Source organism: Heloderma suspectum, chromosome 2, assembly GCF_057233095.1.
Source record: "Heloderma suspectum isolate Gila_16-S chromosome 2, 16-S_ref, whole genome shotgun sequence".
NCBI lineage: Eukaryota > Metazoa > Chordata > Lepidosauria > Squamata > Helodermatidae > Heloderma > Heloderma suspectum.
In genome coordinates, this window is record NC_139459.1 from 243,852,158 (window position 1) to 243,876,935 (window position 24,778).

Here is a 24,778-nt window from a genome sequence, read left to right on the forward strand (position 1 = left end):
TAGAATAGACGTCTGTATAAATTAATATGAACCCTCAAAGGCAGTTTGCCTTTACTTAGTGCATTAAAGTCGATATATATCGATCTATCTCATCGCTAGCAAGCTGAACGGTTAGTAACAAAATTACGTAGCAGTTGACAACAAACTGCTTAAGGAGATTATGGAAATTAAAACAATAATTGCACAAATGGCACCTAAATATCACCAGAATGAAAAGTAGGGAAACTACTAAGATCAGCTAAATCCTAGAAGTCTCCACAACATTTCAGACATTATTTATTGTAACCTTATAGCATATTAGAATTGGAGATATTACTGCTTAATGAGAGGACTAGTTCAATTACAGCTGGATTGCAACCGCTGCCTTGGCACTTTAAGATCTGGAGATACCTCTCTGTTTGCTTGTTTTTGTGTTAATTATGAGTAAGCATTCATTAGCACTTTATCTACAGTGCTGTTAATCACATTTCAGGATACCAGGAAATGTAATTATCAGCATGAAATACATTTCTATATTAAGAAGTGAATTCTAGAATCTATTTCTTCAAGTATTTTAAAGGTCATTTGGAACGAATGTATGTTTAATTGAATTCCTCGGGTAACCCTGCTGAAGCTGCTTTGATGTCAACACCTGTAGCAGGGGAGCAGAATAACCAGTCATCCCAGTCAGCAGCAGAAGCTCCAAAGGAGGGAGAAGGCTTGAGGCCTGGGATTTATGGGACGGTGTAAAAGATGGAACAGAAGAGGCTGGAATGGAATGGGCCAGAATGGCCCCTTTATTAAAAAAAACCCCAAACATGCCAAAAACAGTGGCATGTTTTAGAAACACTTGAGAACAATATTTTAGGACTGAAACTCTTGCAATATTATATTATTATTAACCCCATAATGCCAGATCCCATCTGGTCCTATTTCAGTGCTGGCAAGGGCCTTGGATAAGGTGCAGATAGTCCCAGGACTAGCAGCGAGAGAACAACCAGTTCAGTCCAGGGTCATGCACAGGAATCCCCATGAGGTTTTGTAGGCACAGGCGAGGTCAAAGTAGGCTACAGGTCAGTTCACAAGCATCAGTTTTATCAAGCGTCAAGGCCAGTCTGGGGGTGTCTGAAAGCGTTGTGCAGGTGGGTGGCTGAGAGTCTAGGAGCTTGTCTGGTCTGGTGTCTTGAAATGCAATGCCGAGGTTAAGGCACTGTTGTTTGCAGCAGAAAGCTGGCGTCAGCTGGGCTGATGTATAGCTGGTCGTTAATCAGCACAGATTAGGTCAGCATGTTGCATCTAAGGGAGGCCCTCGCTGTGACTTCCTTTTGTTCTTTTGCTGCTTGCATCTGATTCCACGCCATTCAGAGGGATGGATTATCTCAGGCTCAGCTTCCAGCATTTGGGGGAATTCAGGAACTGTCCAAGAGGGGCCAGGTTGCTCCTATAATGTTTCCATGGAAGACGGTCAGCCAAGGCCTCCTGTTCTTTGCTTAGCTCTGGCTGGGGCCCATTGTGCTGGCTCTTCCCCTCCTCTTCTTCCTCAGACAAATCCTTCAAGTAGGGACATTTTGTGGCTTATTGCATCTCTCCCAACTAGTCATGTGTGACTGGTGAGTTTAGTTGATCTGTCTCATTTGGAAGTTTCCATTCCGGGCCATTTTACAAAATATAGACTGTTGCCTGAAACAGTTACTGCAACATGGTTTTATGGGAGTTTTGTAGTTTATTATATCACTCCCATGCAGTTATGTCTGGCTCATAAATTTGGTTGATTTGGCTCACTTGGAAGTTGCTGTTCTGGGTCATTTTCTGGAATACTAGGGATGCTGGAGAAATTCGAGACAGACTAAAATGAGCTCGGATTTCTAAGAATCCAACCTGCAGAATCCGTTGCAGAGCGACCTCCTCAGGCCACATGGAGTCTGTGGGCTTTCAGATTATTTTTTTTACTTTCCTGAAATTTACGCATATAAATTTGTAGAAAAATACATCAATTTCTGCTGAGGAAACGTGAAATGGAATGGGGACAATACGCTAAATGTTATGTAGTAAGGAAAATTATGTAAATATTTATGTAAAAATATGTAATTATTTGCATATTTTTCTACATGATGAAAAAAAACATTCACATCCATCTGTGAGCAGTAGGGATGTACGAAAGTCACTTACCTTTTCGAAGGGTGACATTCGCGGTGGGGGGGAGGCGCTCCGTCCCTCCCCCTGAAATTCTCTCCAGCCGGCTCTGCTCTGTGGAGATTCCGCGGAGCTGCTGGTCAGGGCCGCCTGCAGCCAGACATCCGGCCGCTGGGCAGCCTGCAGGGATGCAAATGGCGGCTGCCATAGCCGCCGCCATTTGCGTCCCTGTATTTTGCCGTGATAGGCTACGTAAATACTTACGTAGCCTATCACGGCTTCTGCAGGGACGCAAATGGCGTCCCTGCGTTAGCCATGATAGGTGACGTAAGTATTTACGTCGCCTATCATGGCTACATGGAAGAAGCAAATGGCGGCCTCAGATGTTCTGGGCCCATTTTGCAGGGCGGGGGGCTTCGTTCCGCCATGGATTTCAGGGGGCCGAATGCACTCGCATTTGGCCTCACTGAGATCTGTGGTGGAATTCTCTGACATCCCTACCTCTGTCCAGATAAGGGTGAAGTTGGTATAGCAGCCTAAGCTGATAAAAAGTGTTCTGTGCCACTGAGTTCAGCTGTGCCTCAGGTGACAGTTCTGGGTCCAAGAGCATCCCCAGACTATGAACCTGATCCTTTAGGGGGAGTGCAACCCCCTCCACAACAGGTTGAACATCACCTAACCAGGCAGATGAACCACCCACTAACAGTACTAGGCATGGACAGACTAACTGAAGTCCATGCTTGGTGGGCGCTCGAGCAGCCACCACTATGGCTTGCCCACATGAGCCAGGCTGTGCAAGCTCCCAGAGGGCTCAGTGAGCTGCCCAGGAGCACACTGCAGCTGCCCGCTCCTCCATGAGATTGCCATCTTTTTTGCAAGATGGGGCTCTATATTTTCTTATACTTATTGTTGCGCACAACAGAGGCCTCTAATGTTGTGGAAATGGCCCTTTCCAGCCACTGTTGTGTGCAACAGTAAATATACAAAAAAATAGAGCCCCACATATTGATGACACCTCAGCCCACATCTCCGAATGACCTCTCCCAGCAGTTTCATGTAGATGTTAAACAGCATAGGGGGTAAAATACAGCCCTGTGGAACCCCATGTCATAGTTGCCAAGGCACAGAGCAATAATCCCCCACACCACCTTCTGGAATCGGCCATCCAAGTAGGAGTGGAACCACTGCAGTGCAGTGCCTCCAACTCTCAATCCAGAGAACCTATCCAGAAGGATACCATGGTCGATGGTATTGAAAGCTGCTGAGAGGTCCAGGAAAATCAATAGGTTCACACTCCCACTGTCCCTCTCCCAGCAAAGGTCATCCCACAGGGCTACCAAGGCAGTTTCCGTTCCAAAACCAGGCCTGAAGCCCAGCCGAAATGGATCTAGATTATCTGTTTTATTCAAGAGTGCCTGGAGTTGTCCTGAAACCACCTGCTCAAGCACCTTGCCTGGGAAGGGAATGTTGGCCACTGGCCTATAGTTTTTAACGTCCTCTGGGTCCAGGTTAGACTTTTTCAGGAGTGGCCTAATTGCCACCTCTTTTAAAGAGGAGCAAAGAAGAGGATGAAAACTCATCCTATTTGGATATCCCCTGTGGGTATCAAGGATATATCCACATTAAAGTCTTTTTATTTGGAAGATTTTATACAGGCTGGTAACTTGCCTAGCAATCAAGTTGCCCTAAATTCACACTAATGAAAGTGACAAAGGCTTCCATGCATAACAGGCCTGAAAACAGGGTCAAGAATGAAGGTAAAGAAAAAGGGGAGTGGGGGAAGCACTGTTATTATCTTGCCATAAACTAAAAGACAATGTAAAACTTGGTGAAGAAGAAACACTCTCTGGGGGTTTAGGCAAATAAAAAAACAATTATTCTACTAATTATCAAGGGCAGTATCCTATATGCATTCCATTTCACCAGTAGACCTCCTGCTAGGGCAAAGGAACCCAGAAATGAGTGGAAATGCTTGTTTCCAGATCAGGACAGGGCAGTGGGGCTCCCTCCTCCAAGCTCTGCTAACCTGCCCTGTTCTGGAAATGAACATTTCCACTAATTTCCAGTTCGTTTATAAAGTGCCAGCTTTCCATTGTGCTAGCGGTGGGTCTCACTGGTGTGTAGGGCACCATAGGATCCTGCCCAAGGACTTTCCTGTACTAGGTTGGGGAAGGATTGCGCCCAGTAAGTGTGTGTGTTTTTTTAAGTTGATTACTCAGTTCAAACTGATCAATTTGCAGAAATATATTTTTTTAATTAAAAACAACTTGCAAGCAAGCAAATGATGTATTCAACTATTCATGTCAGTCACCTACTTTTGTGATAGGTATTCATGTGAAGCAATGCCAGAACAAGATTGGTTTGGCATGAAAGCAAGTTCTTGTGAGAAGATGTACCATGGTTCTCTACCATGTTGATGCTGGGTTTGTTAGAAAAACTTCAGAACTCAGTAGAGTAGTCGGAAAACCAGGAATAAATTTAAATTTTATTTATTTAAAAACATTGTACCCTACTCTTGTTACAGAAAGTCAAAATTACTATAATTAATGCAAATGTAGTGATTGTTCAGGCAGGCATTTGGGGTGGGTTAGGGTATTTAAAAAAAAAAATGTTTATGGTAAAATTTTATTGTTTTAAATTGTTTTATGGTGGGTTGTACATCGCCCAGAGTGGCTGGGTGACCAGTCAGATGGGCGATTAATAAATTTAATAAATAAATAATAAATAAAATAAGGTATTTGTAAATGAATATTTCAGAACTCCTTATGCTTTCCCACTAATGCTAAGTATATCTTTTAGAAAAGAGGTTTTCAAACTATCTGCCTTTAGGGAACATTATCCATGTTGATTCAACTGCTGAGAAAGAAACCCCTTCACCATGCAGAGGATTCTGAGGTATGTTGTAAGATGATAAGATCACACTTATTTCACATGGGACACTGGCCAGTTAGTTTGTGTGAACTCAGTGTGTAATCTAGAATATATCAATGCCCCCCTACATCAGTGCATTACAGGTGAAGATTGGTAGTGAGGACATCAATTCTTTCAGGGAAGCTTCTCCACCAGTACTGATCTTCTCACTGAGCATCAGGCTCTAACAAGCCTCTAAGGAATTCAAGAATTCCTGGGAACATAGCATAAAGCCACTGTTTTATTGTATGTTTTTTCAGTAATTTTCTTGCCTGGTTCATTACTTGTTGTTTGAGTGCCTCCAGATATTAAAATTCCAGTCTTGACAATTTCATCTCATGGTATACCATGTATATCGCCCACCATGACAGATAGATTTTATCAACTTGCAGCAGATGAATAAAATACATCTTCCTCCAGATGCTCTCTAAATGACTGGAGAAGCATCAGTATGTCTGGGCAAAGCCCCAGAACACTTCCCAGTTAATCGTTTTGGGTGGCTGGTTTGGAAGGTGGGTAGATGGAGTCAGGGCAGCTGCTGAAGCCTGTGGTAGTTGGGCTGAGACATGCTCTTCTCCCTTCCTTCACCCACTGGACCATGGAAGTTCAGGTGTCATTTTAAAAATTAGTCAACCTCCCTCTTGCAGTTTAAAAGTGAAATTCAGCAAATTTGGGAGGCAACCCTAAATGCAAGTAGTACCAGCCATACTGCTGGCATTCTGGAAATAAAAGTGGTTACATTTTAAGAGAATGCCATGTTGAGTACATTTCTAAGAGTTTACAACACACATGTATTTGCACAGCATGACAGTGAGTAATCACAGACTTTAAAATTCTGCTCATACCTCATTTAATATATCCAGCATATGAAAGATCGGAGCCTAAAACATAATTACAGGGAAAAGTGCCATAAGCTAATTACAAAGGTAGAATTCCTCCAGTGTATCTCACTATGCCTCCTACAGGATAATTCATCACTTTGTATAAGTGATGGGTTTTGCCATATTGTCAGAACAAACAAATTTAGTTTTAATTTTAAAATAGTGCTTATGCATTTGTGCTTGAAATATTAACTTAGAAGGAGTCATTTCCTTGTTGGAAATTTGTTGCTGTGATATTCTGGGCTGTGTGTAGATCAGTGATTAAAAATGAGTTAACAGCTGGAAGAATGGATGCTTGGGGTGGGTGGGTTGCAATATATTCAACTGATTCTATCCATTAAACTGTTCAGCATAAATTGCATTCGAGCAAAATAGCATTTTATTTATGCTATACTAACTGAACAAGCTGTAACTCACCACATTAAGATTGGAGCTTGTTAATTGTGTTGAATGAAGTATCACTTGAGTAAGGTATTGGTGTTGTGACCACCAGGCAGGTGCAACATTAAAGTAAAATCAAATTTGCATAGTATTAAACAAGTCAGATATTGAATGTCCTCAGATCTCTTTGATCCGGAACAGGTACATCCCAGCAAGTCTGCAATGACAACAGGCTAAATTAGATTATGGAAAAGTAGGAACCTAGATTTGTTTTTGTATGCAGTAGATAGATAGATGGAAGCCCTGTTCAGGTATTCGCCTGAATGTGTGAGGGCTTAAAGTGTGTACACTTTAAGGGGCCGTGTACACTGGGCCTGCCTGTCTCTCGGCGTGCAGATCCCACCCCTCTCAGTGCAGACCTTTCCATGTTGAATCCGCAAGGTGTGAAAGGGAGTTCTGCTTGCATTTGCTTCAAAAACTTGGAAATGAAATCTACAAAACCATTACTGTCCAAATCAAAACGTTTTCTGTGCTCACTGCTAGTGTTTCTGGAAACACTGCCTATGGTCCCTGGGAGAGCGTCCCAGGGACCAGATGTTATGTCAGAGACCCCCTCCTGAAGCTGTAGAGATTGCCATGACTTCAGGAGGGCTCTGCAATCCAATCCCTCTGCCCTTGCGGCACCGTGGCTTCACGAGGTCAGAGAAGTGACCTCAAATGACCTTGTAGAGGTCAAAAAGAGGGTATTTTGGTGGGCAGGGAAGAGAGAAGAGAGGCCAGGATCTGCTGTATTCTGTGATGTCTCCAGTCCCAGCCTTAGCAGCTCAGAGGCCTGTCTAGAAATAAATCAGTCAGAAAGGGTGGAAAGGCAAAAACTGTGTCTGTTGCTCCTCCTGTCTTGCTGGCAGCAGCCTGGCAGGGCATTGGATCCTCAGAAGCCTCTGAGATCAGAGGCTTCTGTCTAGCAGGCAGTAATCCCACTGGACTGCACCCTTAATTTTTCTGCAGTCCCAGAACTATTGAACATATTTCAATTCAAATATGTTTACTTTTGTGAAAAAGTAACTTCAATGACCGGATTCTTCTAGTTTTAAAAGCATGCTTCATAAACACCAGCCCCATTTATTATGGATTTTTCAGATATTTCTGTACTCCATGGGCAGTGTACAATGGGGCCGTTGTGCCAGTGGGGCCGACCACTTGTGCAATGGGGAGTTAGTGCTTTGTAAAGGAACCCTGGAAATGAGTGGAACACTGGTTTCTGACTGTATATGGAAAGCTCCACTGATCTGCCCCATTTGAGTAACAAGCGTTTCCACTTGTTTTGGGTTGTTTTAAGAACCCCTAGCTCCCAGTTGTACTAGCAGTGGATCCTGCTGGCACACAGGCAGCATAGGATACTGCCCCATGTTTTAGAAATTATGAATGTAACCACCTATTTTAGTGCCCACAATTCCTGATTTTTAAAGCTGAGGTGTAATATAATTTGGAGTTTTCTTACTTAAAGTCTGAAGTACAAGAATAAGAATTCCTGTTTCAATTTTAAAACTGAAGACTACTCTCTCCTTAAAAGTAGTATTGTAAGCTAGGAGGGTTTGTTGCTATTTGCTATTCTCCCTTTGGAGCTCATATCATGTGGTAATGGCTTGAGTTTTGTTAAACCTACTGATTTCAGGATTTAATATGTGGCACTTAGGCATGCCATTATGTAAGGTTTAACCTCAGTCAAAGGCCCAGTGTAGAATGGGATGTTTCTAGGGGCTTAATCATATGAACACTGGTATTGTCATGGCAAGAGTTTGAGTCTCGTGGCATTTTCTTAATGATATTGGATTTATTTTGTAATTTACTGATTTATAAATTTTGTAATCTGCCCAGGTGACTTGGTTGATGAGCAATATAAAAATGTTATAAATAAATAATTGCTGGCCAGGACCTGCGTTTATATTGGAGGCCAGCACTATGAGGTTAGCAATCAGGTATCCCTGATCCGTTTCTCTTCGCGTCATTAGGCTCTAGTGTAAGCTTTAACAGAAGCAGGCAGCCTTCAGCCTAATGGCCACCTGGCACACTGAAGGCTTGTCTCTGTGATCTGCTTCCAGGCTATCTGGATCCCATGGCAGCACGAGCACAGTAAGCACACACTACCCTTGATCTTCACATTTTTGGTCTCCCCACTGTGTGCAGACCCCCCCGCTGCCCCTTTTGGGTGGCTCCGTTTTGCTGCTACCCACTTTCCTATCTGAGGGAATAATATATGTGGAAACCTAGATACATAAACAGAATATTGGAATCACCCCAGACTTTTTAACAAGCTCTCAGTATTTCCTTGGACCTAAACAACCCTCATTTTCTCTTATGCTCTGCCCTCCAGTGTCCACAAACTGTCTTCTTCCAGGTTGGACAAAGTCTTTTCAGTCTTTTCCTTCAAGGTTTAAAAAAATAAATAAATCTGGGCTTTAATTTCCCCAATGTCCTCTTGTATATCCCTTCTTCCCCCCAGCTGTCACTTCACTTCTCCACCTTCCCCAGTTGGTCTTTCCCTCCGGTTTCTCTGGGGCCACTCAGACAGCTTGCCGTTCACCCCGAGTTCCTCTCCCACTAGCCACTCCTAACACCAAGCATAAGAATTATACATTTATTTCTTTACAACCACAGTAGAGGCAGTGGAGGCTGGTGGCTCCGATTTTGGTGGGGCGGTGGATCCATTCTGGGTTTTAGTCAGGACCAGCCAGAACTCTAAAGGAAATATCCAAGGTGCTGAGCCCTGCCCCCGAAATAAGTTCAGCACCTTGGATAGCTCATTTAGAGTTCTGGCTGGTTCTGACTGAAAGCCACAGTGGATGCGAGGGCCCACCGAAATTGGTGCTACCAGCCTCCAGTGGGTAGATGGGTTTGATTTATTTCGGTCACAGACTAGTAAAACAGCACGAGGGCAGCAGAGGACATCGGTGAAATATATAAAAACATAAAGCAGAAGGACATCAAAGTAAATCAAAGGAATATTTAAAAACACATCAAATCAGGAATCATAACAATAATGTCTGGGGCCAAATCTAAGCTGTCATTATTCAGTGATGCCGGTCCATCCCGATTTCCGTTGGCTGGTTCTGCCTGAAAACCAGAGTGGATATCCAGGCCCGCCGAAATCGGAGCCACCAGCCTCCACCGGGTAGAGGAATGTGGAGCGGAATGAGCCCCATGACTGTGGAATGGATGTGGAATGAACCCCTTCTGGGGTTTGACGTGTGGATGGTTCGGGCTCCGTCTGACCCGACCTCAGGCATCGTTTCTCCAAAGGGCCGAGTTAGGACTGGGGGACGTGGTGTAGGTCGAGACGGTTCGTGCCGCGTGCGGACTGCAGCTCCCAGAACTACAACTCCCAGCGTGCACTCTGTTGCGCGCTTGGGGAGCAACCGGGAAACCGCTTCTCCGTCTACGACGGCAGCTCGAGGCGCGCAAGAGTTCCCTACCCACAATCCACCACTTCCGCCTCGTGCTCGCTGAGCGACGGTTGTTGGCCCGACGGCGACCTCGCGTGGCTTGAAAGCGGGAGACAGTCGCCGCCTCAGAGGCGCCTCCGGTGTGTCTGCGGCGGGCTCGCTCCGGGAGCCTGGCGAGGGTGTTCATCTGCTCTCGCTGCGGCGGGCTTTCAAACACAGCGGTTACACGCCGCCAGAGAGTCAGTAATAAATCACCGGACAATTCCAAACAATGTGTATTTATCTCTCCCCCACCCGCCTCGCTGGCTTCCGGCAGCTGATCCGGATTTCATAATCCACCCGACAGCTCTTCTCTTTATTCTCATTGCACGTATTTCTCCCAATTTTATTTATAGAGCTCCTCACCGCCGTCACTTTGTCTTAATTGCGTCTTTTCTCTAAGAAACGCTCCAGCTTTTGTTAAAATCCTCCAGGGGTAATTCAGAGAAATTTCTGCTGTTCGGGGGTGCCGGACTCCTCGTGACCGCCTGGACCACAGCTCGCCAGGCCCTCCGGTCCTGCCCTGCGCTGCGCTCTCGCCCGGAGCGCGCTCAAGTCCGTACTCATTGCATCGGGGGTGCTACCTAGCCATCTCATCCTAATTCAGAGAAATAATCAGGTCTTAATTTAATCTAGGACCCAAGGCCTGGAACTGGAATTAGAACTGGAACGTAATTTTTATAAAGAGTGCCTTTCCCTCTCCAAATAACTAAATAACCAAATTTATTTTTCCGATTAATATTGTGCCTTCTGTTTTATCATTGAATAAATTCAGTTAAATTGAGTGGGCTTTCTGGGAAGTAACCGTTTTCCGCATGGTACGCACACGTGTTATAACCCACGAAAGTGTTTTTTGCTATTTTTCCATTGGTTTATATCATAATAAAAAATGGCTTTCCTTTGATTCCTTAGGAAAGCATATCTGATTAGTTATTGTGCGCAGTGCACGATGTAATAAAACATAATAAACATGTAATAAAATATCAGGGATTATATCGCTAACTTTAAAAGGAACCAGTATTACTATTGTAATATAATAGCACCCTCTTGTGGCTAAAGATTTTAAAAAACAGTTGTGGCTAGTTTCAATAGCGACTACACAATGCTTGTTTCTGCCTTTGAGATAGTTTTACCTGCATGTGTGGTAGAAGGGGCTGATGAATGCACATACTTTCTTGGGAAACCACAACAGTGCACTTTACAATGAACTTTGTCTACTCAGAAGTAAGTCCCATTGAGCTCAATGAGACTCCCAGGTACATGTGTATAGGATTGTAGCCTTAGATGTAGGGTTACAGATGCAGACCTGGAGATGCCACAGAACCTCTGAGCTCAGTTCTGATGTCAGAACATCATCTGACCAACAAACAATCAGATTCTCTCAGTTTGCCCAGTAAATTACTGCCAGCAAGCAATAAGGCTTCCTGATAGAAACTAATGCCTCATCTTCCTTGCATGCTTGTAGTTTCCTAGAAGTAAGCTTCCTGCAGAAGAATGTGTGAGATTCACTCCATTTTTTAGTGGGTGTCTGTCTATCCTACTTGTATTCCCTACTTGAAAATGGCACTTGTAGCTGTATATTCATATTGTGTGAACACATGCTTCAGGCTGAAAATAACTTGCCATTTATATTTTTAGTGGAGACAAGGGCCTCCACTCTACTTGAAGATTAAGGGTGCAATCCTATGCATTCCCCGCACTGCATAGTCTAAACATGCATAGGATTATACCTTAAAGAGAAGGAGCTGTTTTTTCTCATTATGCCATGATTCATCTCTATTTCGATAAGCTTTGAACAATTGATTCTTTTAAAGATGTACTAATGCATGGAAGTAAAACTCAAGCGAGTTAATGTATATCCCATATAATTAATCCTAAAGTTACTGTTTTTAAGGCCTTATTCTGATTTCATCTGTTTCTTTTCAGATGTCCAAGAATGATGCTGACCAGCAAATTACTATTGACAACGCAATTAAAAATATGGATAAAATATCCTCTGAGCTGAATAAACTTATTGGTAATTGCTGATGCCGTATGCCACTATTGTTAGAAAGAAAATAAATTACCCCAAAGGGTGTGTGTATATATGGGTGAATAAGTATTTACATGTGTATCTAACTGTGTAAGAAAGTAAGAAAAATGTTCTTCCTCCTTCTGATGAATGATGGTCACAACCTGTGGATGTTCTGTTGTTGAAGCGTACAATTTCTCAGGGGCACAGGCAGTCTGTCAATGTCAAATTGCTGTACAGAAACAATTATGCCTATCATTCTAGGGAAGTTAGTTCCATAGCAGCCAATGATGTTTATAAGGCTATAATCCTAAACACGCTTATTTTGGTGTAAGTGCTATTAAACTTAGCAGGACTTACTAGTGGCATATCCTATGGCCGTCTAGCCATTGTCTAGTGGCCATAGGATTGCTCCCTTAAAGTGCTATGTAAACATTAATAGTGCAATCCTATGCATGTCTAGTCAGAAATCCCACTGGCTTCAATGGGTCTTATTGCCATGTAAGTGTACATTCAATTGCAATCCTATTTGCACTTAGTTGGAGGTAAATGCCATTGAACTCAGTGGGACATATTTCCTAGTAGACATGCATAGGACTCTGCTGTAATCCTCCTTGAGCATTCCACATGGAAAGTAGGATATAAATTTAACAAATCAATCAAACTAATGTTATTATTTTACAGTCAAAACCCAACTGCTGCTTTGTGATCTTATTCTGAACTTCACTCATCCAGTGCAAATCGGTGTTTCAAGAGAAGCTGAGGAAAAGAACCAAGAAAAACTAAAAAATCAAAACTACTAGTTCCGTTTATTGTTAGGTTCTCATCAGTAGTAGCAGTACTTTATAAAGCATGAAGATGGCAGGAGTGGATGGAGGAGTGAAAGAAAAAAAGAAACGTCTTGCTAACTTTTTGACGCGCCCTCCCCATAACGCCTATTTGGGGCACTTTTGCAAAGTATGTCTGCAATTGAGCTTTTGAATGACACATCATAAGTTTATTCAAGTCACTAAAATATTGCTTTTATGTAGTTGGCATGACTTAAGTTAAACTTGAGTTATTCTATTTCTTTTTTCAGAGTTTTACATGCAAGTATTGAGTGTACAGTGTGAGCTATGAAGGAATTGGAGATTTTTTTTTCTTAAAATTAACTTAAAACTTCATTTTCTTTTAAGGATTGTATTACTTTACTGTTAATAAAGCAGCAGTGCATTCATCCATTGTATCCCTTTACTGTGTATAAAGCAGCGTTATTGTCCCTTGTATCTCTATTGTGCACTAATATTCTTGACACAAAAGCTGTGTCTACTTCTGAAATTTATTTTCAGGCTGTATTATAGAGAAACTATATGTTCAGTACCTTGCCTTATCAAAATAGAACCATACATTCATGAATATAGTAATAATTAGTTCAGGTAAATAACCCAATCCAAATTCAGTCTGATAGTGTTGCAGCTAGGATTACAAACAACTGATATTTGATGGTTTAAATGTTTTCTGAAAGCATTGTGCACTAAGCAAAACTAATTTGTTGTCAGGTAAAAATAGTTATTTTCCTGAAGAGTAAGAGAGTGAAACAAATTGATTTCAAACCTATCTAGCATACTGCAAATTTTCTTGGAAGTATTTTCTGCTCTGACTGCAGCCAGGAAATCAGAAGACGTTTACTTCTTGGGAGGACAGCAATGACAAATCTTGATAAAATAGTTAAGAGCAGAGACATCACACTGACAACAAAGGTCCGCATAGTTCAAGCAATGGTATTCCGTGTAGTAACCTATGGCTGCGAGAGCTGGACCATAAGGAAGGCTGAGAGAAGGAAGATAGAAGCTTTCGAACTGTGGTGCTGGAGGAAAATTCTGAGAGTGCCTTGGACTGCAAGAAGATCAAACCAGTCCATACTCCAGGAAACAAAGCCAGACTGCTCACCTGAGGGAATGATATTAAAGGCAAAACTGAAGTACTTTGGCAACATAATGAGAAGACAGGACACCCTGGAGAAGATGCTGATGCTAGGGAAAGTGGAAGGCCAAAGGAAGAGGGGCCGACCAAGGGCAAGATGGATGGATGATATTCTAGAGGTGACGGACTCGACCTTGGGGGAACTGGGGGTGGCGACAGCCGACAGGAAGCTCTGGCGTGGGTTGGTCCGTGAAGTCACAAAGAGTCGGAAGCGAATGAACGAATAAACAAATTTTCTGCTCTGGAGGTCTTTATAGTTTATTGGTTTTATTTGAATGTTGTGCTAAGCCATGCTTTAGTGTAATGTGTATGAGCCACAGTCAACCTTGGGCTCATGCACTCTCCCTTCCCCTCTCTTCCTCCGGTATGACCAAGAGTTTTTATTGTAAATTGCTTCAAAAGTTTTTATTGTAAACTGCTCCAAGGGCATTTGCCAGTTGGGTGGTATACAAATCTAACAAAGTCCAATGCAGAACTGAGGCTGACATTAACTATACTTAGTTTAAGCAAGCCAGCTTCATAATATATTATTTGAAGTTGGCTTGTTTCAAACTTACTGAGGTTAATGTCAACTACAGTTTCCTGTCAAATGCACAGGAAGAGGAGAAGGGAGAGGGGAAACCTGCAAGCCTAAGGCTCACTGTAGTTTATTCACATCACACTAAATGATGGTTTGGCAGAGGGTTGGGGAACCTTTTTCAGCCAAGGGCTGGAGAAGCTCTTGGGGCCTACATTCCAGTGGTGAGCAGGGCCACAGGCAAAAGTGGGAGGGGCTGAAAAAATCCAGCCTCCCCCAGCACATTCTATTGCTACCAATTTATAGGAGGAAGTCTACTCAGAAGTAAGCATGAGGAGCAGCATGCCTACTTGCAAATAAGCAGGAAAATCCTCTGCATGACTACTCAGAGGTAAGCAGGACAAGTCTGTGCGGGACGAGCCTCAGAAGGAAGCAGGACTGAATCGCCCAGCAGCTTCCTCTGACAGGCCTTTTTCAGTGCTAAGCAGGCAAAAGCACTCTGTGTTCTGCTGACCGAAGATAAGACCATTCCTCTGATCAGGGATGAGAGCATGGCAGAGGGGGTGGGGCCAAGGGAAGAAGTTGGTGGGCTCATTGGGGAACCCAGTAGGCCTTATGAGGCCAATGGGCTAGAGATTCCCCATTCCCAAACTTTAGCATGATGTTTGACTGCTGCCATGATCTCTGAATAGAGACAGAATTAACGTTTATTGGCTGATTCTTTACACTGAAGCATGCAAATCAAAGATCGAACAACCCCATTGTAAACGCACATTTTTATTTTTTTTAAAAAAAGTCTGCTCCTATTGTGCATTTATGCACAATAAATGGTTCTTGTTTTGTTTTGTTTTACTTTACTGCATTTTTAAATGACATTTTCCAACCATTGTGTTTTGTTATACTATGCTATGCTATGGTTTTTCTTACTAATAAAATTATATAGGAGTTGTTTCAGCACTCTTTTTACTGGTATTAATAATACAATAATAATACTTCAGTTTAAGTTTGACAGACTATTATAAGGTTTTTTTTAATATAACAAAAGGTATAATTCAGCCAAAGTTCTGGATTTTTCTAGCATTAAAATCAATGGAAATTAAAAGTCCTTAATTTGGCTGGTTCCTTTCCTGTGATGGCAACTTAATTGAAAGTATGGCTGCTGGTGGGTCAGGCTGACAATTACCTAAAGTTAATGGTAAACCAGTTCATTGCTTGTGAAGTCCAGGCAGTAGGATTGAAGAAATTTGAATTATTGGTGCAGGATATAACCTACATTCTATGACCTAAGAACAAAGTTTGCACTGGAAACATGAATATTAAAATAGATACTTTATTGAGTCTTGCTTCATCTGTAAATGCAATATATGCAATGTACTGATGTCATCATACATGAAATATCGCAAACAGCATGCACACTGTGTTTGACAGCATCAAAACACTGATACATTAAGCCAGGGTGGGAAATGTGTGGCTGGCTCTCCAGGTCTTGTCGGACTGCAACTCCCATCATCCCTAACCAACTTAGCCAATAGTGAGGGATAATGGGAGTTGCAGTACAACATCTCGGGGGCCACACTTTTCCCATCCCTGTATTAAGCTATTCTCAGCTGAATGTACTTGTTACTGTAAGGTTATAAGAAAAATTTATACAGTGCTACCAGCTGGGAAGAAGTCTTTTCACCTGAAAACAAATGTTCAATAATAATAAGATCACTGCGCTAAAGTTCTTTTCAGTTTATGTAATGTGTGTTTCAGACAATGAGTGTCAACACACATAGGAACTGTTCCAGGAAGTGTTTGCTTAATGAGAGGTAATACAGTGACAAAAGAAGGGTGGGTGTATCATTTGAAAACTGAAGGCAATGAGTAGCCATCACACTCTGACATGAAAATACAAGATGAAAAATTATCTTAGTTCACCACATATAAAACAGTTACCCTTCTAACTTGAGTTTCCAAAGATAAATAAGGTGGAACTTGAACAGAGCCTTCCTGAATTTTTCTTCTAAAGCAATCCAGCAGGATATGTTAACATGCATTGCTTCTTTGAACATCGATCCTTTCCATCTATCAGTAGAAGAGGCATTCTTTTGAAGTAATCAATGATGTCAGTCACTGAAGAAAAAACCTGTGTGATTTTATATATAATCAATCAATCAATCAATCACTCAAAGCTTTTATTGTTTCAACCAAAGGTTACAACAAGCAGAATAATAGCAAGGTTACAACAAGCAGAATAATAGCAAAGATAAAACATACCTAGAGGAAATCATACAAATCATATTAATTTTTAATTCCCTGCAAGGTCATAAAATTAACTCTATGCGATTGGGCTGTGAGAGCAAAATTGGCCGATGCCAGTAGGACTGTCTTACTTTTGGAAGTAAACAAAAAATGTATTCTGTCTAAATTGGACCAGCTGGACTTTTTTTCAAGAAAACGATGCAAATATTTAGAACGAATTTGGGAATAAATAGGGCAATAGAACAAGTAATGAGGCAGATCTTCCACTTTGCCACTATGGCAGAGGCAGAGTCTCGAGGCATAAGGGAGTCTTGTTAAAACGCCCTTCTAAAACTGCTGTTTTCATTTGCTCCATCTTCAATCGTGTGAGAGCGGATCTAAGATGAGGGTTTGTAATTAAAGTCAGATAGTGTTCACATTCAAATTTAAACTTGGTCTTTGCAAACCAAGGTGCTATCTTATTACTAGACACTGAACTGAGATCCGTTTGGATAGAAACACTGTAAACCCTCTCCTTAAAAACCTCTTTGCTGTGGGCAACATTCAACGTGGTAATTTAAAGGAAAAACCATAATAATGAATGTAAGAAATTAATTTCTGAAACCAGGTAATGTGTTTGATGGGCTAACTCTCACTTGTTCTAAAAGGCACAGTTTAGGAAATCTAGTTGAAGGAGAGAAAAAAGTCTTGAGCCAATAATTAAAGGCCCTGATGACCATGATCATCAGTTCATGATGATGCCATGAATCAGGTATTACATCAGTTTCTGAAAGTAAAAATGAAGCAGGGATACACCTTGTCAAACCTAGAATTGTTCTCAGCAATTTGTTTTGAGATATTTCCATATTATAGGAAGACTTCAAAGCCCATAACTCTCCTCCATATACAAACTGAGATATAAGTTTTGATTTCAACAGAATTAGCATTGGGTGGATTTGGAAACCTCCCCTTGTATGCCAGAACTCCAGTAAACCATTTAGTTGTTGGTTTGTCTTTAATTTCAAGGATTTGAAATGAGCGTCCCAGCCTCCTGAAGCTGAAAAAAGAACACCCAGATAACGATATGAGGATACTTGCTCAATAGGATGGGTGTTTATTCACCATTTGTGTAATGGGGATCTATGTCCAAAGACCATGATTTTGGTTTTCCCATAATTGATAGCTAGTAGGTTTTTATGGGAATATTCAGCCAGTGCTGATAGTAATCTCCATAAACCTATCTGGGTATATGAGATGAGAATCAGATCATCAGCATAAAGAAGAAAGGACAATTTCCTTTCTTCTAATTTTACTGGGAAAATTAGTCACCAGTCAAATCAGAAGCTATATCATTTACGAATAGATTAAAGAGAAGAGGGGCCAGGACACACCCCTGTTTGACTCCTCGGGATACTGTGATATTATCTGTCATGTGTCCCGCAGAAGAAAATCTCACCTGGATGTTTGACTTTTCATGCAACAGTTGTAATAGAATCAAGAAACGTCATTCTAAATTTAAGTCTGCCAGTTTTGCCCATAACCTGTTCCTATTATTTGAATCAAAGGCTGCTTAGAAATCAATGAATGTGTGGTTTACAAAGTGTCTTTCAGTCAATGATTCTCACTATAGAGAAAGCTATAGCAACATCATTTTGGCTTTTCTGTAATTAGGTTGTTTTATACAAATTGATCTTTGGGGGAGAGATAAGAGAATAACGACTCTTGTACTAGTTCTTGCTATTGCTCTAGATTTGATTGTGCTTATTGCATTTTGATCTGGAGAAGTCTGAAGCAGAAGCAGTATGAGCAGTATGAGTGACATAGGAAGTCTTATTTTAATAATCTCTTTGCATACTGGAAAGATGATGATGGTAAATAAATAGAACGATATCACAACATACCTCGTTTCCTTTCATAACAGTTCCTAAGAAGTATACTTGATCCTCCTGCTGATAACGTATCTGAATATTGTATACTTTGTTATTGTAAAGTACCATCAGGACATAGGGTTGTTCAAGCATTTTTTTTGAGCTGTTTCTTACTAAGAAAGTGCCATCCTAGAAAAGCAACACATTAAAATATTTTTAAGATAATAAACGTAATCACTACCGTGAACAGGTTTGATTGCATTTTCAGGTAAATGTGTTCAGGGTTAGCTTCAGTGTATCTGTTATTCAACAGTTTTCTCATATTAACATATGCACAGATATTTAATTTAACTCTTCACCTGGTTTATATTCCTAAGGGCGACTTCTGCTTCTGAGCGGGTGATATCAGCAGCATACCATTTCTGATTTGGGGAGCTCTGATAGAGTTGAGCCAAATGAAAAGAGAAACAGAGAGCTGTTTATTAGTGTGTAAGCTTATGTAGAGCAAAAGAATACAAAGTGCTGAGAGGCAGGAATGGTATTCATTAATAGAATGCTTTGTTGAAGAAGTATCCAATCATTCTTTTCTTCAGTTTACATTGATCACTTGAAGCCCTTTTTCCCAGTGGCTTTCTTGTGCAGCCTAAAACTGTTTTCCACCTAGTACAGATCTAGCCTAATTAAGCTTGCATAAAACGTTCTGCATTATGTCTTAAGTCAGTTACAAACTGCAGACTGTGGAGCTTCTTCACCGTACCCAGAGATATGTTTTCTTTCTCCCGCCCATCACACCTTTTTTTTTTTCCGCTTAAAATTCATCCTGAAAAGAAGATCTGTTGAATGTGACAACTCCAAAGCTTGCTTACTACTTTGTGAGATTTTAGTTGCTGTTATAAAAGGTATCACTCTATAGTTATGTTTTGATCTTTTTTTTCTAATGGACTAACATTAGAATAACATAACAATTTTACATTTACATAGGCTCCTTTTACATTGTTCTGAATTATTATGCGTACAAGAACTATTGCAATTTTTTCCCTACTCTTTGTCATTTCCAGAGATCAGAGTTTTCCTAACTTGCAGACATGATCATAAACAGGAAAAAACAAAGCCAAACCAAAAATGGCTTGCAAAATGGCAGGGCAGTATTGCCGGGTGGAGGGGATGGCAAGGATTTTCCCCACCAAATTTTAAAACAGTAAATAAATGCTTTCCCCCAGAATGGTGCAGTGTTTCTCTTTTTAAAAATCAGAAAAAAACAAGTAGTTAGAATAATTTCTAAGGGTTCCTAAACTGGTATGGACATGGTGGGGAGAAGCATATCAGTTTTCCCAAGTGATCTCATAGTGCATATCTAACGGTACTCAATAATGATCTAAGCAGTAGCTTATGGAGAGGAGGAAATTCCAATCAACAAAAGACTTGTGTTAGCTTGGTTTGAGCTTAGTCTGCTCTGCTTTTTACACCTTGGATCTGTTTTTATTGTAATGTTTGTTTTTATTGTATTATATTTGTGGATATTCATTTTTAATATTTTTTTTAAATCACCCTGGTATCTTAAAATGAGGGGCAGGTTAAAAATATTTTAAATAATAAATAAATAGCTTGGGGATGCTCCAGAATAGTTAAGCAATGACTGTGTATTGAATGAATGTAGGCTAAAAAAATTTAGAGTTCAGTGTAAGGGCTTGAGTGGGTCAGGTAGGGTTTAGTCTATACACCAACACTGAGCTTTGGACAAAGAGAGGAACTGCATGATGGCCAGCCAGTAAAGAGAGTCCAGGTTAGGCCAGGTCACATCATGTGACAAAGTCTGACCTCTATAAAAGTTTCCCCCCATCAGGTCCCTTCTTTGGTCTGACTGCTAAAAGAACTCAGCTTCTTGCTGCACCTTGTCATGGAGTTTGCTTTCCTTCACCTTGTCTCGCCCAGTGTTCCTATGCCTTGCTCCCTTGCAGGCAGGAGCTGAGTCTGAGATTCCATCACATAAATAATCTGCCAGAAATTCATAGTAGTATATTCAACATCGCTTGGTGGCATTCTTGTACCTTGTGGCATTGTTCCACCTCTTCATTCTCAGCTCTGGGAAGTTGCGGGCTCTGTCTGTTAGGAATGGGTAATGGTGGTCTGCCATCAGCTTTGGAAAAGGATCTGGACATGTTACCTTCAGAAATGTTGAAAATATTTAAAAATTAAAGCAAGTCCACTGAATGGATATTGAGACATAGTTAAGGAACCTGATACCATATGAGCTTGATAGAGCCTTGACATAGATAAAAACTAAGAGTTTTGATTAGCTTTATGTTTTGCTACAGCTTTGCTTGATACAAATCTGATGAAAAATAGAATGTATGACTCAACATCTCACAGGAATGGAAGGGGCGTAATACAAGCACGTTGGTAGTTTATTGGGGATGAGAGAGGCTCTAGAAGCGATTGACCCTTAAGATCACCATCTCTCTGACTGCTGTTAGTGTTATGACTGCTTAGTCATAACTTATATGTAAGCTGACTGCACCCACATTTGCAAGGAGTCAGCTTGCCCACTCTTTGCCTTCAGTTTGCCAGTTGCTGTTTAAGGCCAGTTACATCCCTGACTGAAGCAGGGAAGAAAAGAAAGAGGAATAAGTGCAATTTTATAATCATTCAGAGACAAGCATATGAAGCACATTGGAAAAGGAATTTAAATGCATCATCACTATGAAGCATGTTAGAGTGGAAGCCAGTTATTGCCATGAAACTAACAAGACATTTGTTAAGTGAAACAGACCACCTAGGAAAGAAGGCAGGGAAGAAGCAAGGCCAAACTGTAGGGAACACCACCAAGTTCAAGGGTCTAAGAAAGCAGTGTGTGACAAATATTTGCCCCAGAAGCCATTGCATCTTGCAAGACTTCTGCACTAACCTGCATAATATTGCAAATATTTACCCAAAATAGAATTATTTATCCAAAAATCTTCCACATTTTTCTCATAAGCTGCAAAATTCTAACCTATGATTTTCATAGAGAAGCAAATGGAATATTATGATATATTCCTGTATTAAGTTTGAAACAGTTTGATTCTAACAGAGGCATTCTTACAAAAGCATTTGTGCTGACATGCTATAACTTCTCACTGACCTCTGAGTCTGTTATTGTTAAAGGAACATGGGAAAATCAAGGTGGAACCATTTTCCCATGTAAACTCGGGAAAAGCAAACCAGGAAAAAAGGGCATGAAGTAAATGTATCGCTCCAAAATATAGCTGGGAATTTTGGAAAAAATAATAACTCAGGGTTAGAATGTGCTGCTCTAAATTTTGTGTTATTTGTAAAAAAAAAAAAAAAATCACGTAAGCAGCACAAAAAAAGAAACATTTAAATATGAGAGGTAAAATATAAGGACTTCAGAACTGAACATGGGTTCTCACAGGGATGCAACATCTGTCCTCACAGAACATATCACCTGTTCTGTCCTTGGCTTCTTGACTGCTTTTTGCGCCCTGTTCAGAAATGTCATGGGGTAAGGAATTTTAATTTTTAAAGCCAGTGCTTTTAGAACTAAACTTAGAATATTTAAAAAATGAGTTTTACTTGAAACTGCTTTATATTTTGTTTGTTTAATGTCTTATATCATAACATGTAAAAACTGCTTGAGATTTTAAAGGAAAAGATAAGACACCTGATCTCAGACTCCACTATTTAAAAACTTTCCATGGTAATACCAAGAATGTTGTAAACTTCCAATTTATTTGGTAACACCTTGGGCAGTATCCAGTGCTGCCCATCTGCATGCAGGGCTCACCACCATTTCTGTCTATAGGAGGCTGCCCTGTTGATTCTGTTGTGTAAGTGGCATCCACCACTTGCACAGTGGGGATTTAGTTAGGGATGTCGGAGAATTTCTCCACGACATCCAACGCATTCGGCCCCCGGAAATTGGTGGAGAAACGGTCCGCCCCCCCTGCGCCCGCCCGGAATGGGACTTACCTTTGCCGAATGTCCCTGGCGCTGGTGGCTCCCGGCGGCGGTTTGGCAGCGGCGGCGGCCGGTCTTCCGACCGGCTGCCGCCGCCACTTCCAAGTGAAAAAAGACAACAACACAAGCAAACGTGATAGGCTACATAAAGATTTACGTAGCCTATCACGGCTAGATTTTCAAAAACCACTGTGATAGGCTACGTAAATCCTTACGTAGCCTATCACGGCTGACTTTGGGGGGGAGGAAAGCGCATACGCAAATGGCGGCGCCCATGGGCGCCGCCATTTGCATTCCTTATTTGTGCACGTGTAGTCTACGTAAACATTTATGTAGACTACAGCGAAAATAAGGGCAACGCAAATAGTGTTGCCCTTATTTTCGCCATAGTCTACGTAAATGTTTACGTAGACTACACGTGCCCAAATAAGGAACGCAAATGGCAGCGCCCATGGGCGCCGCCATTTGCGTATGCGCTTTCCTCCCCCCCAAAGTCAGCCGTGATAGGCTACGTAAGGATTTACATAGCCTATCACGGTTGACTGCAGGGACGCAAATGGCAGCCGCTACGGCCACCGCCATTTGCGTCCCAGCCGGCCAGGAGGATTCGCGGCCGGAGGGACGGGGCGCCTCCCCCCTGGCCAGAATTTCGGCCAGAGGGATGGGGCGCCTCCCCCGTGCCCAGAATTTTGGAGGGAGGGACGGAGCGCCTCCCCCCCACCACGAAGAAAGCTGCGGGATTAGGTAAGGGGCTTTCATCCATCCCTAGATTTAGTGCTTCCAGGGTCAAGCCCTGAAACAAGCAAAACAGTCGTTTCTGGAATGGGGAAAGGTGGTGGAGCTCTCTGATGCAAGCTCCACTGACCTGTCCCAATACAGAAATGAGCATTTCTGTTTGTTTAGGGTTGCCTCCAGAAGCACTAAATCTCCATTGCACAAGTGCTGGGCACTGCCTGTGGAACAGAATCGGTGGGAATGGCTGCTCACCATTGGATTATGCCTTCATTTCTGGAATATGGCATTGGGATATGTTATATCCTGATCCATGATCAAGCTAAATACAGAGATCCCATATCCTAATATCCCTAGGCAAGGACAAATTTGTCACAAGACATCAAAAAAAGAAGAAAAAAGGAGGCAGGAGGGAAAGCAGGGTGGCCAATAAGAGCCAAGGACTGCAGAAAGCAGGGCTAGGGGACAGAAAGATGTGGCAAAACCATTTGGGAACAGGGAACGAAAGTTGGGGCAAGCCACTTAGTCACTCTCCATCTTTACTGCCATGTATCCATACGCATTGCCACCATTTTGTAATGATCTCACTACTTCTATTACATGAGTTAAAGCTCTACCTAACCAGTTATCAGTGGCTTTTGGATTTAAACTGGGAAACAGCAACTCTAAATTTGGTCCTATCCTTTTAGCATACATGCTGCAAGTATGTGATTTAGATGAGCTAATGAGCATGTTGAGGTACAACTCAAAACCCACATGTTTGGATTACCAATTCTTTATAAATGTGTATTTATCACACAGTATTTTCTAGGGATGTACGAAAGTCATTTACCTTTTCACAGGGGTGATTCGCGGTGGGAGGAAGGTGCTCTGCACCTCCCCCTGAAATCCTAACCCGGCTGGCTCGGCTCCGCGGCAACTCCGCAGAGCCGCCGGCCAGGTGCATTCGCAGGCGTGTGGAGCCTGCGGATGCAAATGGCAACGGCTACAGCGGCCGCCATTTGCGTTCCTGTTTTTGGCCATGATAGGCTATGTAAATATTTACGTAGCCTATCACGGCGAAAGACAGGGGCGCAAATGGCAGCTGCTATGCCATTTGCGCCCCTGTTTTTTTACCGTGATAGGCTCTGTAAATATTTACATAGCCTATCATGGCAAAAAAACCAGGAACGAAAATGGCGGTGGCTATGGCAGCCGCCATTTGCGTTCCCTTTTTTTGCCGTGATAGCCTATGTAAGTATTTACATAGCCTATCACGGCCTAAATGGGGAAGCGAATGGCGGCCGCATCTGCGGCCGCCATTCGCAAAGCGGCGGGAATGGCACTAGGTAAGTGCTCCGTTTTGCACGCTTTTCACGGGGTGATGGGGCAGGGGGCTTCGTTCCACCACGGATTTTGGGGGGGCCTCACTGAGATCCATGGCAGAGTTCTCTGACATCCCTAGTATTTTCTTTCTGTCTATTTAATGGAAAAGGTTTAAGACAGCAGTGTCTACAATTCGATGTTTCAAAATGTAAGCTGAACATTCATGAGCATTTTTTAAAATACATACTTGGCTGAAGGTGTGATGGTAGTGATCCAGTTGATGAAATAGTGCTGTAAAAATAAATAATGATTAGCATATAGAAATGATATCTATGTTGTTAATTATTTACAAGTATGCCATGCTGCCATTTTTCAGTAACTTCTGGCACCTTGACTAAAAAAAGAAGCCATTTTTGTCTGGCAAAGCCACCAAGCAG

At 41.9% G+C, this 24,778-nt stretch overlaps 2 protein-coding genes across 14 annotated transcripts in view; one reads left to right on the forward strand and one right to left on the reverse strand.

Annotated features, from left to right (window-relative positions):
• Positions 1-1,022: 1,022 nt before the first annotated feature.
• On the forward strand, positions 1,023-13,071 carry C2H5orf58 (chromosome 2 C5orf58 homolog). Of its 9 annotated transcripts, none has more exons than XM_084838643.1 (4): positions 1,023-1,052; positions 4,912-5,007; positions 11,693-11,783; positions 12,462-13,007. In XM_084838643.1, the coding sequence occupies exons 2-4, from the start codon at positions 4,954-4,956 to the stop codon at positions 12,578-12,580; spliced, it is 264 nt and encodes an 87-aa protein (XP_084694769.1). In that variant the 5' UTR covers positions 1,023-1,052; positions 4,912-4,953; the 3' UTR covers positions 12,581-13,007. The 9 variants fall into 9 exon arrangements, 4 of the variants coding, with proteins under 4 accessions (XP_084694769.1, XP_084694770.1, XP_084694771.1 ...); XM_084838644.1 differs by lacking the exon at positions 1,023-1,052 and adding an exon at positions 1,061-1,121; XM_084838645.1 differs by lacking the exon at positions 1,023-1,052 and adding an exon at positions 1,339-1,589 and having other exon boundaries at positions 4,942-5,007.
• A 2,497-nt stretch (positions 13,072-15,568) lies between these two features.
• The window catches only part of LCP2 (lymphocyte cytosolic protein 2), an 81,564-nt gene continuing 72,354 nt past the window's right edge, over positions 15,569-24,778 (reverse strand). For 4 of the 5 annotated variants that reach the window (XM_084838647.1, XM_084838650.1, XM_084838646.1 and 1 more), the window contains 5 exons: positions 24,589-24,632; positions 20,396-20,511; positions 18,707-18,784; positions 18,381-18,536; positions 15,569-16,384 (listed from right to left, as the gene is read on the reverse strand). In XM_084838647.1, coding sequence (XP_084694773.1) covers positions 16,262-16,384; positions 18,381-18,536; positions 18,707-18,784; positions 20,396-20,511; positions 24,589-24,632 — 517 coding nt within the window. In that variant the 3' untranslated portion in view covers positions 15,569-16,261. The remainder of the gene's footprint in view (positions 16,385-18,380; positions 18,537-18,706; positions 18,785-20,395; positions 20,512-24,588; positions 24,633-24,778) is intronic. The other variant, XR_014788365.1, reaches the window with a different exon arrangement.

What these genes read in the sequence shown, in the direction of transcription:
- C2H5orf58 (XM_084838642.1), top strand. An exon ending in ACCATGCAGAGGATTCTGAG is followed by an intron (nt 5,008 to 11,692) that starts GTATGTTGTAAG and finishes GTTTCTTTTCAG; the next exon opens with ATGTCCAAGAATGATGCTGA. An exon ending in TGAGCTGAATAAACTTATTG is followed by an intron (nt 11,784 to 12,461) that starts GTAATTGCTGAT and finishes ATTATTTTACAG; the next exon opens with TCAAAACCCAACTGCTGCTT.